Source organism: Silurus meridionalis, chromosome 5 (genome assembly GCF_014805685.1).
Source record: "Silurus meridionalis isolate SWU-2019-XX chromosome 5, ASM1480568v1, whole genome shotgun sequence".
In the NCBI taxonomy this organism is placed as follows: Eukaryota; Metazoa; Chordata; class Actinopteri; order Siluriformes; family Siluridae; genus Silurus; species Silurus meridionalis.
The window spans coordinates 19,750,578-19,763,556 of NC_060888.1; the positions used below are offsets into that span (position 1 = coordinate 19,750,578).

The 12,979-nt window shown below is 38.0% G+C and overlaps 1 protein-coding gene across 1 annotated transcript; it reads left to right on the forward strand.

Annotated features, from left to right (window-relative positions):
• Positions 1-456: 456 nt before the first annotated feature.
• On the forward strand, positions 457-11,214 carry smad5 (SMAD family member 5). Its single transcript, XM_046849039.1, has 8 exons — positions 457-669; positions 5,760-5,869; positions 5,966-6,555; positions 6,943-7,200; positions 9,344-9,442; positions 9,597-9,818; positions 9,996-10,252; positions 10,344-11,214. Exons 3-8 carry the CDS (start codon positions 6,153-6,155, stop codon positions 10,485-10,487), a joined length of 1,383 nt encoding a protein of 460 aa, XP_046704995.1. The 5' UTR covers positions 457-669; positions 5,760-5,869; positions 5,966-6,152; the 3' UTR covers positions 10,488-11,214.
• Positions 11,215-12,979: the final 1,765 nt, after the last annotated feature.

Genomic DNA, 12,979 nt, shown 5'->3' on the forward strand with positions numbered 1-12,979 from the left:
AACATGAGCCATCAATTTACAGCACAATTATTATAATATATCTAAATTACTACAAATTATCTAAATAAATATCTAATACAGCGATGTTATTATGGTGATTAAGTACAGCAAGCAATGTCAAAAGAACAATAATAATAATAATTATTATTATAATAAATGGAAAGGAATTGTAAATATTAAAGTAATCTCTGTAGTTTTCCCGCAATTTATTTTATTAAAATTGTGTAGTTTATTTCAACTAGATCACCTCACACACACACACACACACACACAGCTGATCCCTGAGATGCAGAAACAGTTCAGTCCCAATCAGAGCTCACAATTACAGTTCGGAAAGACTAATTTCCAGGCAGAAACGTAGAAAAACAACTTCTAAAATTTCCGCTTTAAAGGTATTTTATTTTTCTCACACGATAGTCATTAGTTATTCATTTATTTGTTTCACCCTGGAGTTGTGAAACTTTCCTCTTTCCCCGGAACTCACACCAAATAAAAATGATGAGTAGCAGAGTTTGACTGTCATATAGGCGGAGGGATACGGCCTGGAGTTGTTTGGCTCCAGCCTCTTTGACGCCAGGAGAGGAGCGAAAAAAAAGGGCAAAAATCCTGCTTCATGTCGGTGCGTGAAAACAGAGGAAAGCTTGAGAGACGCTGTGATCTTACCCAAAGGTATGCGTTTGACCATAATTCAACAAAAAAAATCGGTGTATTCGGGCATTTTTATTTGAATCTAGTTGGATCATTCTGGTGTTTTCCACAGGGGGTGGGGTGAAATGAGAAAAGTTTTCCCTGGATGGTTTTTTGCTAATTTTTCTTGCTAGCTATTCTATTCTATTCTATCCCGTCCTGTAGTTGAGAGACTGTGGTAAAGTTATAAAAAAAAATAAAAACAATGTTTTCTTTCACATCATGTGCGTTTTGGCACTTTCATAACTTTCCGAAATACTTGGTAATTGTTCAGCGCGTTTACCGGGTTTGTTAGCTAACTAACATTTTTTTTTTTTTTGGACAACGAACTTAGCCTGGTAACGGCTAGTTAGCTTGGAGACCTAGCATTACTGGGACTGGTCGGACAGCGCGAGTTGGTTAACAGACAGACTTCTTTTCAGGGTGTGAGGGACGGATGGAAAGAGTTTGGGGTTTATTTGAATGATTTACATGGCGTGTGCTGAACGGCGTGGTGTAGGGAAATGCAGCGGCTTTGCTGGTAAGCGGCAGCTAACAGTTAAAGACAGTTAGCTCCACTGCGTGTCGTGGCGCGTCGCGTCCCGTATCGTGCTCGTGCTCGTGCTGCGGGTTTGATGCACAGCTTCAGTTTATTTCAGAAAGTGTTGCTTATTTAGTTATTGGCTTGCTTTGTAAATGCTTTAGTTTAAAATGTCTCTTTTTGAGTTTTTTTTTTCTTTTAGCAGTTGCTGAATCTCAGCAGTACAGGTTTGTTTTTCGTACCTCCAACCATTTCTTATCCAGACAAAATGTATAGGTGTATTTATTTGCTCTTCTTATGACTTGGGTGTTTTCGTTTCAGAAAGTATTCTACTGTTCGTGTTAGTGATGTCAAACACTTATTTAAGTTTCTTTATTATTTATTTATTTGCTGGGGGGAAAATGTTGTAAATGGTGTCTTCATTTCTTTTGTTCGAAAATCTCATCGAATAATCGAAATCCCAGGGATACAGTATTGTTTTTGGTACAATCTTTGTCCAAAAAAACAAAATCTGAGTGCATTTTCAACCATGTGTATGTATGTAGATAGACGGATAGATAGACAAATTGATTAAGCCTTAACAGATCTCACTTTGGGTTTAGTTTAATTTGCTGTCATTGAAAAGATTTGTGCTATTTAGTTTTCACTCATAAATCAGAATAGACACGTGAGATAATAAAAAAATCTCGTCACCCAGTCCTGAACATGAACAGTGTCAGTGCTCTGTTGAACACCTTTGTGTGAAGTGATTCATGCATAGTAGGTCTTGATGGTGCAAGATAGTGAACAAGGGCTCCCAGGTGTGACATTGCAGATGAGGTTGTACAGTGGGTGATGGAAAGGTTTCTCTTGATCTGATATTCAGTTTTGACACAACGTATACGTTCATGTTTAGTGCAAACTGGTGGTTAAAATCCCCTAAAGTCACATTTATTTTATTAAGAATTTGCTGTTGTGCACAATCTTGACCCTATTATATCATTATTGTTAGCTTGGAGTGCTTTGGATCCTCTGTGTATGTATGCGTTTTGTTTGCACAGTTAGTTTAATTGTAAAATCGGTCGAATGCTCTCCTGGACATATGGCATGCCATCTGTTTTTTGCAATGACCGGGAGCTGAACTATAGACGGTAATGTGCAGTCAATGAAAGACAGTCACTAAATTAAACTCTACCCAAACAGTGTTGTACAGGTTCACATTGCTCAAATTTGTGCTTTTGCAGACAAATATTAATGTTCCCAAAGTTATTTTCAGCAAACCTTATCGGTGCGCTGGTGAAACCCTTTGTGAGAAATGGCTTGTGGTATTTCATGATGGTGCACGATTGTTAAATCCTGACTCTCACTTGGCGCAACAGAAGTGTGAACCCTATTGATTGGAGGTCGCACGTTTTAATCCCTACAATGCCACAGCTGTTCTCAGCTGGGTGTCTAAAGAACAAAACTGGCACTGCTGTTTGTGTGGGAGGGATGGCAGACACTCTTCTGTCAATCATAGCCATATACATTCATTTTATTTTCAGATACATGCGTAAGATACGTGTATGCGGATAGAATAAGATTTTCTCTGAATCTGTTATACTGATTGAAGTAATGATGTTTATTTCGAGACATGAAAACCAATGAGTTCCTTTTCCCCATCACATGTTGGCAGCTGTGCTGTAAGGGGGTGAAGGGATAGAAAGGTTTTGGGTTATGTTCTGGTAGGACATTGTGCAGATGTGCCTGGCACAGTTTTTTACTCTCTTTCCTTGAAATTTGCATTAGTTATTTGCATCACGATAACACAACAGCCTGTCTCTGTCCTGTACTGTTACAGAAAATTGTAGACAGTTAGTTTGGTTATGATTTAATATGCATCATTGCAGTTATTCAATTCGCATCACTTAATCAAGCTTATCTTGTACTGTCAAAGCTGCGGAAATATTAAGTTTTGTGCTACTTAACGGTGAGCGTCTGCAGTCGAGTGCTTGGTATTAGTGTTTTTGTTAGACTCGCAATTTAAATTGTTCTGTCTATTTATTTATTTTTTATTTGTGAATGTTTCACCGATAGACTGACTACCCATTAAGTTGATATTTAGAGGTTATTTAAGTTATTGAGGTTTGAATCAAGAAGTCAGTAATAAACATATAAATCAATAACTTTTTTTTTTGTTTGTTTACAATTTAGCTTTTCCTTTTTTTTCTTTTATTATGCAAATATTGAAATACATATTGTCTTTAGACAATACACAGTAGTTATAAGGTACTGAAAACACATGCTCTTTTGAAATGCTGTTTCTCCTTCAGTCAAAACAGTAGTAGGGCTGTAATAATTGTGTTGTGAGAGGGGGAAAAGGGCACAGCCCCCCACTTGTGTGGATGATGCAAATCTCCAAAGACAAAGGTGTTGTATCAAGAGCAATAAAACAAAGCCTAGTTAAATCAACTACATTTTAGTCTTCACTAGTTATGATCTCTCCTTAAAAAATATATTTATATATTTTATTATTTACCAATTCATTATGATGTAAAGACTTGCAAGTGCACGTCACACAACTTATGCGATTAGAGCAGGGCTGGATATTTGTTTTGGAAATGCATAGCCTATATAGTCAGTTCTCTGCATTTGTAGATAATGGTGGTGTTTCAGAGTGTTCAGCTGCAAGCGTTATTTTTCCTACCTCATTAAGGTTTCATTAAGGCCTACACAAGCGGATGAGGTTTAGCAGGATGGGGGATCTTCCATGAAGAGTGGGAAAATCAATAGAGGTAAATGCCTTCGATTAGTGTGCATTAAGCAGCTGCAACAACAAAAGTTTCGTGGCTCTTGTAGCCTCAAACAAGGATTTCTCAAATAATAGAGTTGGCTGCACATTGCTAGATAATTTAAAGCAAATGTCAAACGTTTCATGTAAATGGAAAGCAGGGAATATGAAGTAAGGAAACAACTAATGTTATTTTCAAATTTTCAATATACTTTTAATGTGATTTGGAAAGCATTTGGCAGTTCCGAGAGTAGACTGATCAGTGTGTACTATCAATCAAGCATGGCATTTGACACAATAAAGAAGTTTGACTGTAGGTCTAAGAACATTTACAAGATGCTTTAGCAACCTGCCTATACAGTTATGATTTATTCCTAATGCTGATTTAAATACATTTATTTCAGTTTGGTTTGTATTGTGGCAGCACATATAACTTTTATAAAGATCTCTTTCATATTATTTTGTTTTAATTCCCACATTAGATCACATGCCAATTCCCAGAAAAAATAATCCCCCAAACTAAATATTGGGCTGTTCTCTTAGGTACTTCAGGCGTCATCAAATCAACATGGGTGTACACAGAAGTAGCCGTTAACAAAATGGTACGCAATAAGTATTTACTTTAGAAATACTGCTTATGCCCCATCACAGAAATTCTCTTGGAGGAAAATATTCTCTAACTACTTTTGCATCCTTGCAGACTCTTACCATTCTGTAGTGTTGTATTAATTGACAGGGGAGTAGAGAATGACATACCACCCAACCCAGTCCCCTGGCCAAGACTGACTGTGACCTTGATGGCTTTTGAACTCTTTGATTTTTTTTCTTCTGATGATAAGGTACATTTTTTTTAAATACCTCCCCAGTGGTGCATATGGACAGCATGGGATCGATGATGGGAAATAAACCTTTGGCATTGAATGAAGCTTTTCCTTGCATAAGGTTTATATTCATAATTCTGTTCTAGTATTCTCACAGATTCTCAGAATAGTAACAGCTTGTTCTGATGGGTTGGGGCTGATGTTTGGCAGCATAAGAGGGCAGGTCAAGGGGAAGGGATGTGGCTATAGGAAGTGGCTCACAGTGGCCCGGTATCCTTTTTGTCCTGACTCTGCTTTTGACTTTTCCAGCAGCTGTGTTCTGTCTGTCCTGCTGACTCGCTTGGAGAGCTCCCTGGGTGGGGCACGGGCAGCCTGTTGCTTACAAGTGCAACACAATGGTGCTCTGTTACACTGCACCCCAGTACATTGCCAATGGGTACATCCCATGCAACACTTTTAAATGAGACTGGATTTGGTGATGCTTTTTAGTATGTTTTATAACAGCAGTTGAAATACCACAGTGTAAATGCCAAGCTGTAGGATTCTTGCAAATATTGTTGGTGATATGTTCTATTTTACCTCGTTTTTCTTATCAGACAAACAGAAGTCTGACTGAAATAGTTTTGCAAAGTGGCTTGTCTATACTGAAAATCTCTTGCTTTCTTGGTAGCTGTAGCATGAATTTTTCAAAAGGAAAACAACTGAAAATGCTTAATATCAGTCAAACAGGAGATTCTTTGTGGGTGCTTTGTAGTGCACAATCAATGGTTTGTGATGATTGTGATGTTTTTCCTACCTCTTTAAAACTGATTGAGACTGCGATTAGAAAGGGGTAGAATATATGCTGTGGAAGTACAATGATAAACTTCAGAGGAGCATTTTCATCCCAATTAAGCAGTGTTTTGCATAGGTGTTTCAAAAGCTGGTGTACTATTTGGATTTGTAGTCAAATGTAATCATTGTTTTTTTTATTGTCTTTCAGGTGCTGAACTGATAATTTGCAATTTCCTTGGATCTGTCTTGTCTCTAGCATGGATTAGACCATTCTACTTGAACAGTTCACCACTGGTTTAGGATCAGTTTAAATTATTGGTAATTTCCCCACTTGCATTTGCCCATAGCAATATTTCCCAAGTGGTTGTGACCTCCTTACAGCCCTTAACCCCCCCCCCACCCCACCCCCTCTAGTGCAGGCCTTCCTGATCATCAGCAGCTGCGTCCTGCCTCCGTTTCCTGTCCTTGGCTGTGAAGGCTAAAGTCTTCCACTCTCTAAATACCTCTCTACTGCATACACGCAAACGAAAACAGGCATTCTCCTGGCCCGGTCAAACCCGACTAGCAGTCCAGCTCCCTCTTCCTGGTGCAGCGTGGCACGATGACCTCCATGTCCAGCCTGTTTTCATTCACCAGCCCAGCAGTGAAGCGACTGCTTGGTTGGAAACAGGGCGATGAAGAGGAGAAATGGGCTGAAAAGGCTGTGGATGCGCTGGTGAAGAAGCTGAAGAAAAAGAAGGGCGCTATGGAGGACCTAGAGAAGGCCTTAAGCAGCCCTGGGCAGCCCAGCAAGTGTGTGACCATCCCTCGTTCACTTGATGGTCGTCTGCAGGTGTCCCACAGGAAGGGCCTTCCACACGTTATCTACTGTCGTGTTTGGCGTTGGCCTGACCTGCAGTCACACCATGAGCTCAAGCCTCTGGAGGTGTGTGAATACCCATTTGGCTCAAAACAGAAGGAGGTTTGCATCAACCCTTACCACTACAAAAGGGTTGAAAGTCCTGGTAAGCATGTCACTCTACATGATTTATCTTAACAGTCAGAAACAGATTGCTATGAAGCAGTGTTCCAGAGCTGTGCTTCTTGTTACTGAATTAGCATTGATGTACACTGTTGGAAATTGCTAATGCCTTTAGGCTTTTCAAGGCCTCTTGATCCATAAAACACCTGTTTTGCACTGCTCTGAAAAAGCAGTGTTCAGGGAGTATTGTTTTGAACTTTTCAAGGAAAAATATTACGTCATGCAGGACAAAAAAAAAATAGTTTTCAGTGAAGCTGATTTTTTGTTTACATATATAGTGAGAAGAAATATTATTTTTTTTAATCAATGAATTCTTGGTTGATTTGATTTTTTTATTTTTTACTTAAAATGGTTAATCTTTTCTATTCAGTGCTTCCACCTGTGTTGGTGCCAAGACACAGTGAGTTTAACCCCCAGCACAGCCTTTTGGTGCAATTCCGCAACCTGAGCCACAATGAGCCACACATGCCTGTGAACGCCACCTATCCAGAGTCTTTCCAGCAGCACAGCGGTGGAAGCTCCTTCCCCATATCTCCAAATTCACCTTATCCACCTTCTCCTGCAAGCAGTGGCACGTACCCTAACTCTCCAGCCAGCTCGGGTCCATCCAGCCCTTTTCAGCTCCCAGGTATGTCAAAAGCCTTTATTTGCTTCCTTAGGCTGCCACACATAGATCTTGGTATCGCCCAAATGAGGATGGGTTCCCCTTTTGAGTCTGGTTCCTCTCAAGGTTTCTTCCTCATAACATCTAAGGGATTTTTTCCTTGCCCTAGTCACCATGGCTGTTCATCAGGGATAAATACACATCGTGTACCTTAACTGTTAAATTCTGTAAAGCTGCTTTGAGATGATGTCTGTTGTGAAAAGCGCTATAGAAATAAACTTGACATGGTACAGTAAAAAAAAAAAAAAAATATATATATATATATATATATATATATATATATATATATATATATATATATATATATATAATATATATATATATATATATATATATATATATATATATATATATATATATATATATATATATATATATATATATATATATATATATATAATATATAATATATTTTTTGCTAGCTTGTTGGGTCAGAGTGCATAGTCAGCCTTAATAATGTTTCTGGAACATAAATGGATGGAGGCCTTGCTCGAGGGCTGGTCAGAAGATTAGTAGTTAACTGTTGAGCCTATACTGCTCTAAAGTATAATTAAAAAAGAAAAAAACTTCAGTAGACTACAGAACTATGTATGATGAACAAATGAAATGCAATCTAAGCAAAGTCACAAAGCTCAGTATGTTAAATGTAGTACATGTGCCTGTCTTTCATTGTGGCTCTGGAGGATTTGCTGATGCGTGTACTCATTCATATGGGATATGGATGCTTTACAAAGCTCAGAGAAAGTGATTAAAGCTTTGAATTGCTGTTAGCTGTTGTAGCTAAATGCATTTTCCTGTATATGTCAATCTATGTTGAGGCCACGTTGTGAGAAGAGATATAATACAGTCCTAGTGACCAAAAACTAATGTTAATTACACTACAATAATAATAAGAGCTCTTTCTTTTATGGACTTTTAGAGGACTTTTTATTTAAAATGAGACTTTTTAATGTATGTAGTAGTGTAGTATTTTGTAATTGCCATAGATTTTCATAGGGCAACAACTAAAAAGAGTGGTGATAAGAGTTTTTTTCTGTCTGTGGTGTTAATGCAGATTTATTTGCCAAATTATCTGCCCCTGTAGTCAAAGCTGTAGTAGAGCTGAAGCTGCAACATGTGATTCCCTATTTACGGCCAGTAAAATCCTCCAAAATTTGTCTCCCAGCTTGAAATTTCAATGCATAAACTTACAGTAGTCTTTTCAACTACTAGTTATTTGTTTGTTTATGGACTCTCATCAATGCATCATGGCAACTTCCACTGTAAACAGTGTAGTTTATAGCCATATTGGCTTTAGGTAAATTAATATTTAGATATAGTTGTTAATTAGATACAGGTAATATTAATTAATCAAATATTACAACACTGACAAACATTTCACATTTATGTACATGTAGCTGTTCCCTTTGTTTTGGTTATTCATTTTACCTAACTCTTTTATAGGTGCTGTGGGCACACTATAATGTGGTAATTCATAATTCACTTTTTTTTTTAATGGCTATTTGGCCTTGTAAGATTTTATGCTTTGCAGCATCTTTGTAATATGATGCATCATTATTGCTGCTGTAACAAAATTTCTTTAAAGAATCAATAGACTACTCTATCTCTCTATCATTAATCTAACGAAAAAAAAGTCTTACTGTTTGGTATATATAAGTTGTGACTGATGATTAATTGACCAAGCATTGGATATCAGTATCATTTTAATTCTCATTTTCTTAGTAAAAAATTATTTTGTTACAGCCCCAAACACAGCTGTGCTAATAGAAGAGCAGTTTGCTGAAATTCAGCAGAAGAAAATGTATCTATAATGGCTTATCACACTTATAAGGTTAAGACAAAAAAAAAAAAAAACAGCTTTTTGTTTGTAAAGTTCTCCTTTACTTGAGCACTACGGAACCAGATATGCTTGTGGGAAGTGTGCAGATTGATGGGTTGGTTTTTAAATGGGCATTTCATGTTAGAGACTTGTGAAATCAGACACTAAAAGCTGTCCATAAGATGTAGAAGGAAGGGGGCTTTCAGTGCAGATCCATTGAAACATTGACTCAGGGGTATTGACTCTCCACTTCTAATAGCTCTCTTTGCGGTGTCTTATTTTATCCAGCCGACACCCCTCCCCCTGCCTACATGCCTCCAGAGGAGTCGATGGGACAGGATGGCTCTAATTCCATGGACACTGGCAACAGCATAGTGCCAAGAGGAGGTAAGAATGGCATCGTAAATAAGATGAAACAAGGCCCATGTTCCCAAAATCAATACAGCTATTGTACTCCAGTGGTTTTATGTGATGAATTGATTTAGTGTGTATGGCTGTTTTTACCTTGCTTGATACGGAGCACTCGCTTTTTTTCTAACAGACGTGCAGCCTGTAGAGTATGAAGAGCCAAGTCACTGGTGCTCTATTGTGTACTATGAACTGAACAATCGTGTCGGTGAGGCTTACCATGCCTCCTCTACTAGCGTGCTGGTGGACGGCTTCACTGATCCATCCAACAACAAAAATCGCTTTTGCCTGGGTCTCCTGTCCAACGTTAACCGTAACTCCACGATTGAGAACACTCGGCGTCATATTGGCAAAGGTATGCACAAAGTAATGGTACCCTGTAACAGGAGCTCTTATTTTTATGTTTTACTCCAAGGGATAAAATTGCTTCTAGTTGTATTCACTTTTGTACTTGAATACAAAAAGTTACATTTATTTAATGCTAGGTTTCTGAATTTATTCAGCGTGTTTTTTCCTTCGTGTCAAATTTTAGGTGTTCACCTGTATTATGTTGGAGGAGAGGTGTACGCCGAGTGTTTGAGTGACACCAGCATTTTTGTGCAGAGCAGGAACTGCAACTTCCACCACGGTTTCCACCCCACTACCGTCTGCAAGATCCCCAGCGGCTGCAGCCTCAAGATCTTCAACAATCAAGAGTTTGCTCAGCTGCTGGCCCAGTCTGTCAATCATGGATTTGAGGCCGTCTATGAGCTCACAAAGATGTGCACTATTCGCATGAGTTTTGTAAAGGTATTACTTTAGCTTAGTAATACACACTGACATGCTTAAATCTCTGTTTATGTTTTGAACAGTTATTTGATATTGTTACGCTACTCCTTAGGGTTGGGGAGCGGAATATCATCGACAGGACGTGACCAGCACCCCCTGCTGGATAGAAGTGCATCTGCATGGTCCTCTTCAGTGGCTGGACAAAGTACTAACTCAAATGGGTTCGCCTGTGAACCCCATTTCTTCAGTTTCCTAATGATGGGCTGTCCTTTGGCAGGGAGGATCTTTTTATCTGGATAATTTTTTTTTAATTCATTTTTTTCTCCAGTTTTGAACAAAAAGGAGTTTTAAAGGGCTGAACTGTTTACACTATCTGCAAAAGGGTCATGAAACTCTGAAGCAGTCAGAACGATGAGGAAAAGACTGAGGCACATCTAGCAAAGGAAAATTCTAGGCGGTGGCATACAATGGACTAACTACTGCTTTAGCATTTGCCTTTTATGCCCGTTTTAAAAATGCTTGTATGTGTGATTTTTCTCTACCTGTAGGTAACCTTGTAGTTGAATTAAACTTAAATCAATTTTACATACCTTTACTTCATCTTACACCAGTCCAAATGGCAATCTTTTGATTCTCTAAGAATCTTTGTACTTTTTGTGTTGTCTAATTTCAGTTACTCCCAAGTAAGACATAGTCTATCATGTTTACTATTAGACTCTGCTCACCTTTTTTTTATAGCTTTCATTGCCTTAAGGCAGATCAAGAAGTTACTGCTTTTAAATAAAGTATATTTGATGAAATTCAGGTGTAGTGTTTTAGCTGATACATTGCTGGAAAGGTGTTTAACATAAGCATTTTCAGTTTTTACTGTAGGATACATGGGTAATTAGAGGTTAAGTAGCACTATTATTTGTTCTACTTCACCAACTATTGTATTCTTGAAATTCAACATGGGTTCCGATTAAAGCAGCCGTGAAATAAAATCATGATGTATTGTGTGTTTATTGAATGAATAGAAGCCTGGAGATTCTGGTTTAATCTGTCATTTGGTGCCCTCCACTGGTAATCATTGCACGGTTTCAGTAAAAAGGAGCAAAGCTTTTGGTTCCCTGCTCAGCATTAGACAGCCAGCAAATAAAACCTTAATCTTTTATCTTCACAACGTTAGTGAGATTGTGTATGGAGTGTTAGTTTCCAAAAATATCAATATTTCCAATGCTTCTGTTTTTTTGTTCATCACAACATTTCCTAATTCAATGAAATGAAACTTGATTACTCAATGTTAAATATGTACATATGTAAATCTTGAAAGCTTGGTTATCTGTTTATTTAATACAGGAGGATTGTATGGCAAATGTTTACATTAAGTATACTTGTTCCTGAATAACAAGCTAACCTGTGGTGTGTGAAGTTAAATAAACGTGCAAAGTGGGAAGGCGAAACTAATTTCTTACATTTTTAAATGAATTGGTTCCTCTTAGTGTAATAAGAGCACTGAAAACAAACGCATTTCCACCTCACAAACACTTACGTTTGGAATAAATGTTTTCACTTTTTCAAATATATTTTTACTTAATGTAATAGGTCATCAGAGGGATATTTGGAAGCATCACGACAGAACATCAGTGTAAAGTATGAACCTATGTGAACCTAAATGCACCATAACCTATTTTTTCTTCTCCACCTGATTGCACTGATATGATCATATACTACATTCTTTCTTTTTATTAATTTAACTTCTTGCTGGTGCATTTTCTTCTTCTTCTTTCGGCTTCTCCCATTAGGGGTCACCACAGCGGATCATCCGTCTCCATACCACCCTGTTCTCTACAGCTGCCTCTTTCACACCAATTACCTGCATGTCTTCCCTCACCACATCCATAAACCTCCTCCTTGGAGGCTCCAACCTCAGCATACTTCTACCAATATAACTCATGTCCCTCCTCTGCACATGTCCAAACCATCTCAATCTCGCCTCCCTCACCTTGTCACCAAAACGTCCCACATGCGCTGTCCCTCTAATAAACCCATTTCTAATCCTGTCCACCCTCATCACTCCTAATAAAAACCTCAACATCTTCAGCTCTGCTACCTCCAGCTCCACCTCCTGTCTTTTACTCAGTGCCACTGTCTCTAATCCATACATCTTCACAGGTCTCACCACAGTCCTATAAACACTTGCTGGTGCATTTTATTTACAGTTAATTAAGTTTCAATCTTGTACACAATCATGTACATAGAAACAGTATCTTGTTACCTAGTTAATGCACCTTAATGTACAGTTCTCATATTCTCACCTGACTGCATTTTTGTAAACAGTGATATGTTTACAAAAGTGATGAGAGATCATATGGGGTTTTTTAATGACCTTTATCCCCCCTTTCTTACTGTGATCTATGTTTTTAAATTAGCCTTAATATTCTACATCTAGTAGCTTGTACTTTGTTGTATGTCTGTGAACTGGCTGCTGTAACATTACAATTTCCCTTTGGGATTAATAAAGCTGTCTGTCTGTAATAGTATTGAGAACAGTAGTGGACTGTACTAAGGGATGATTTTCAAGTATCTGTACTTTTATCAGAGTACTTACACATTTGAAAAGTTTAACTTAAATTACTATTGCGTAATATTTTTTACTTTTTTACTCCACTATATTTCATAAAAAAATCTGAAATTCAAGCTACATCGAAGTGAACACATAAATCGCGTTCAATAATAACTGCAGCGAGATCACAACCATAACCACTC

What these genes read in the sequence shown, in the direction of transcription:
- smad5 (XM_046849039.1), top strand. Translation starts at nt 6,153, where the DNA reads ATGACCTCCATGTCCAGCCTGTTTTCATTCACCAGCCCAGCAGTGAAG. An exon ending in CAAAAGGGTTGAAAGTCCTG is followed by an intron (nt 6,556 to 6,942) that starts GTAAGCATGTCA and finishes TTTTCTATTCAG; the next exon opens with TGCTTCCACCTGTGTTGGTG. An exon ending in CAGCATAGTGCCAAGAGGAG is followed by an intron (nt 9,443 to 9,596) that starts GTAAGAATGGCA and finishes TTTTTCTAACAG; the next exon opens with ACGTGCAGCCTGTAGAGTAT.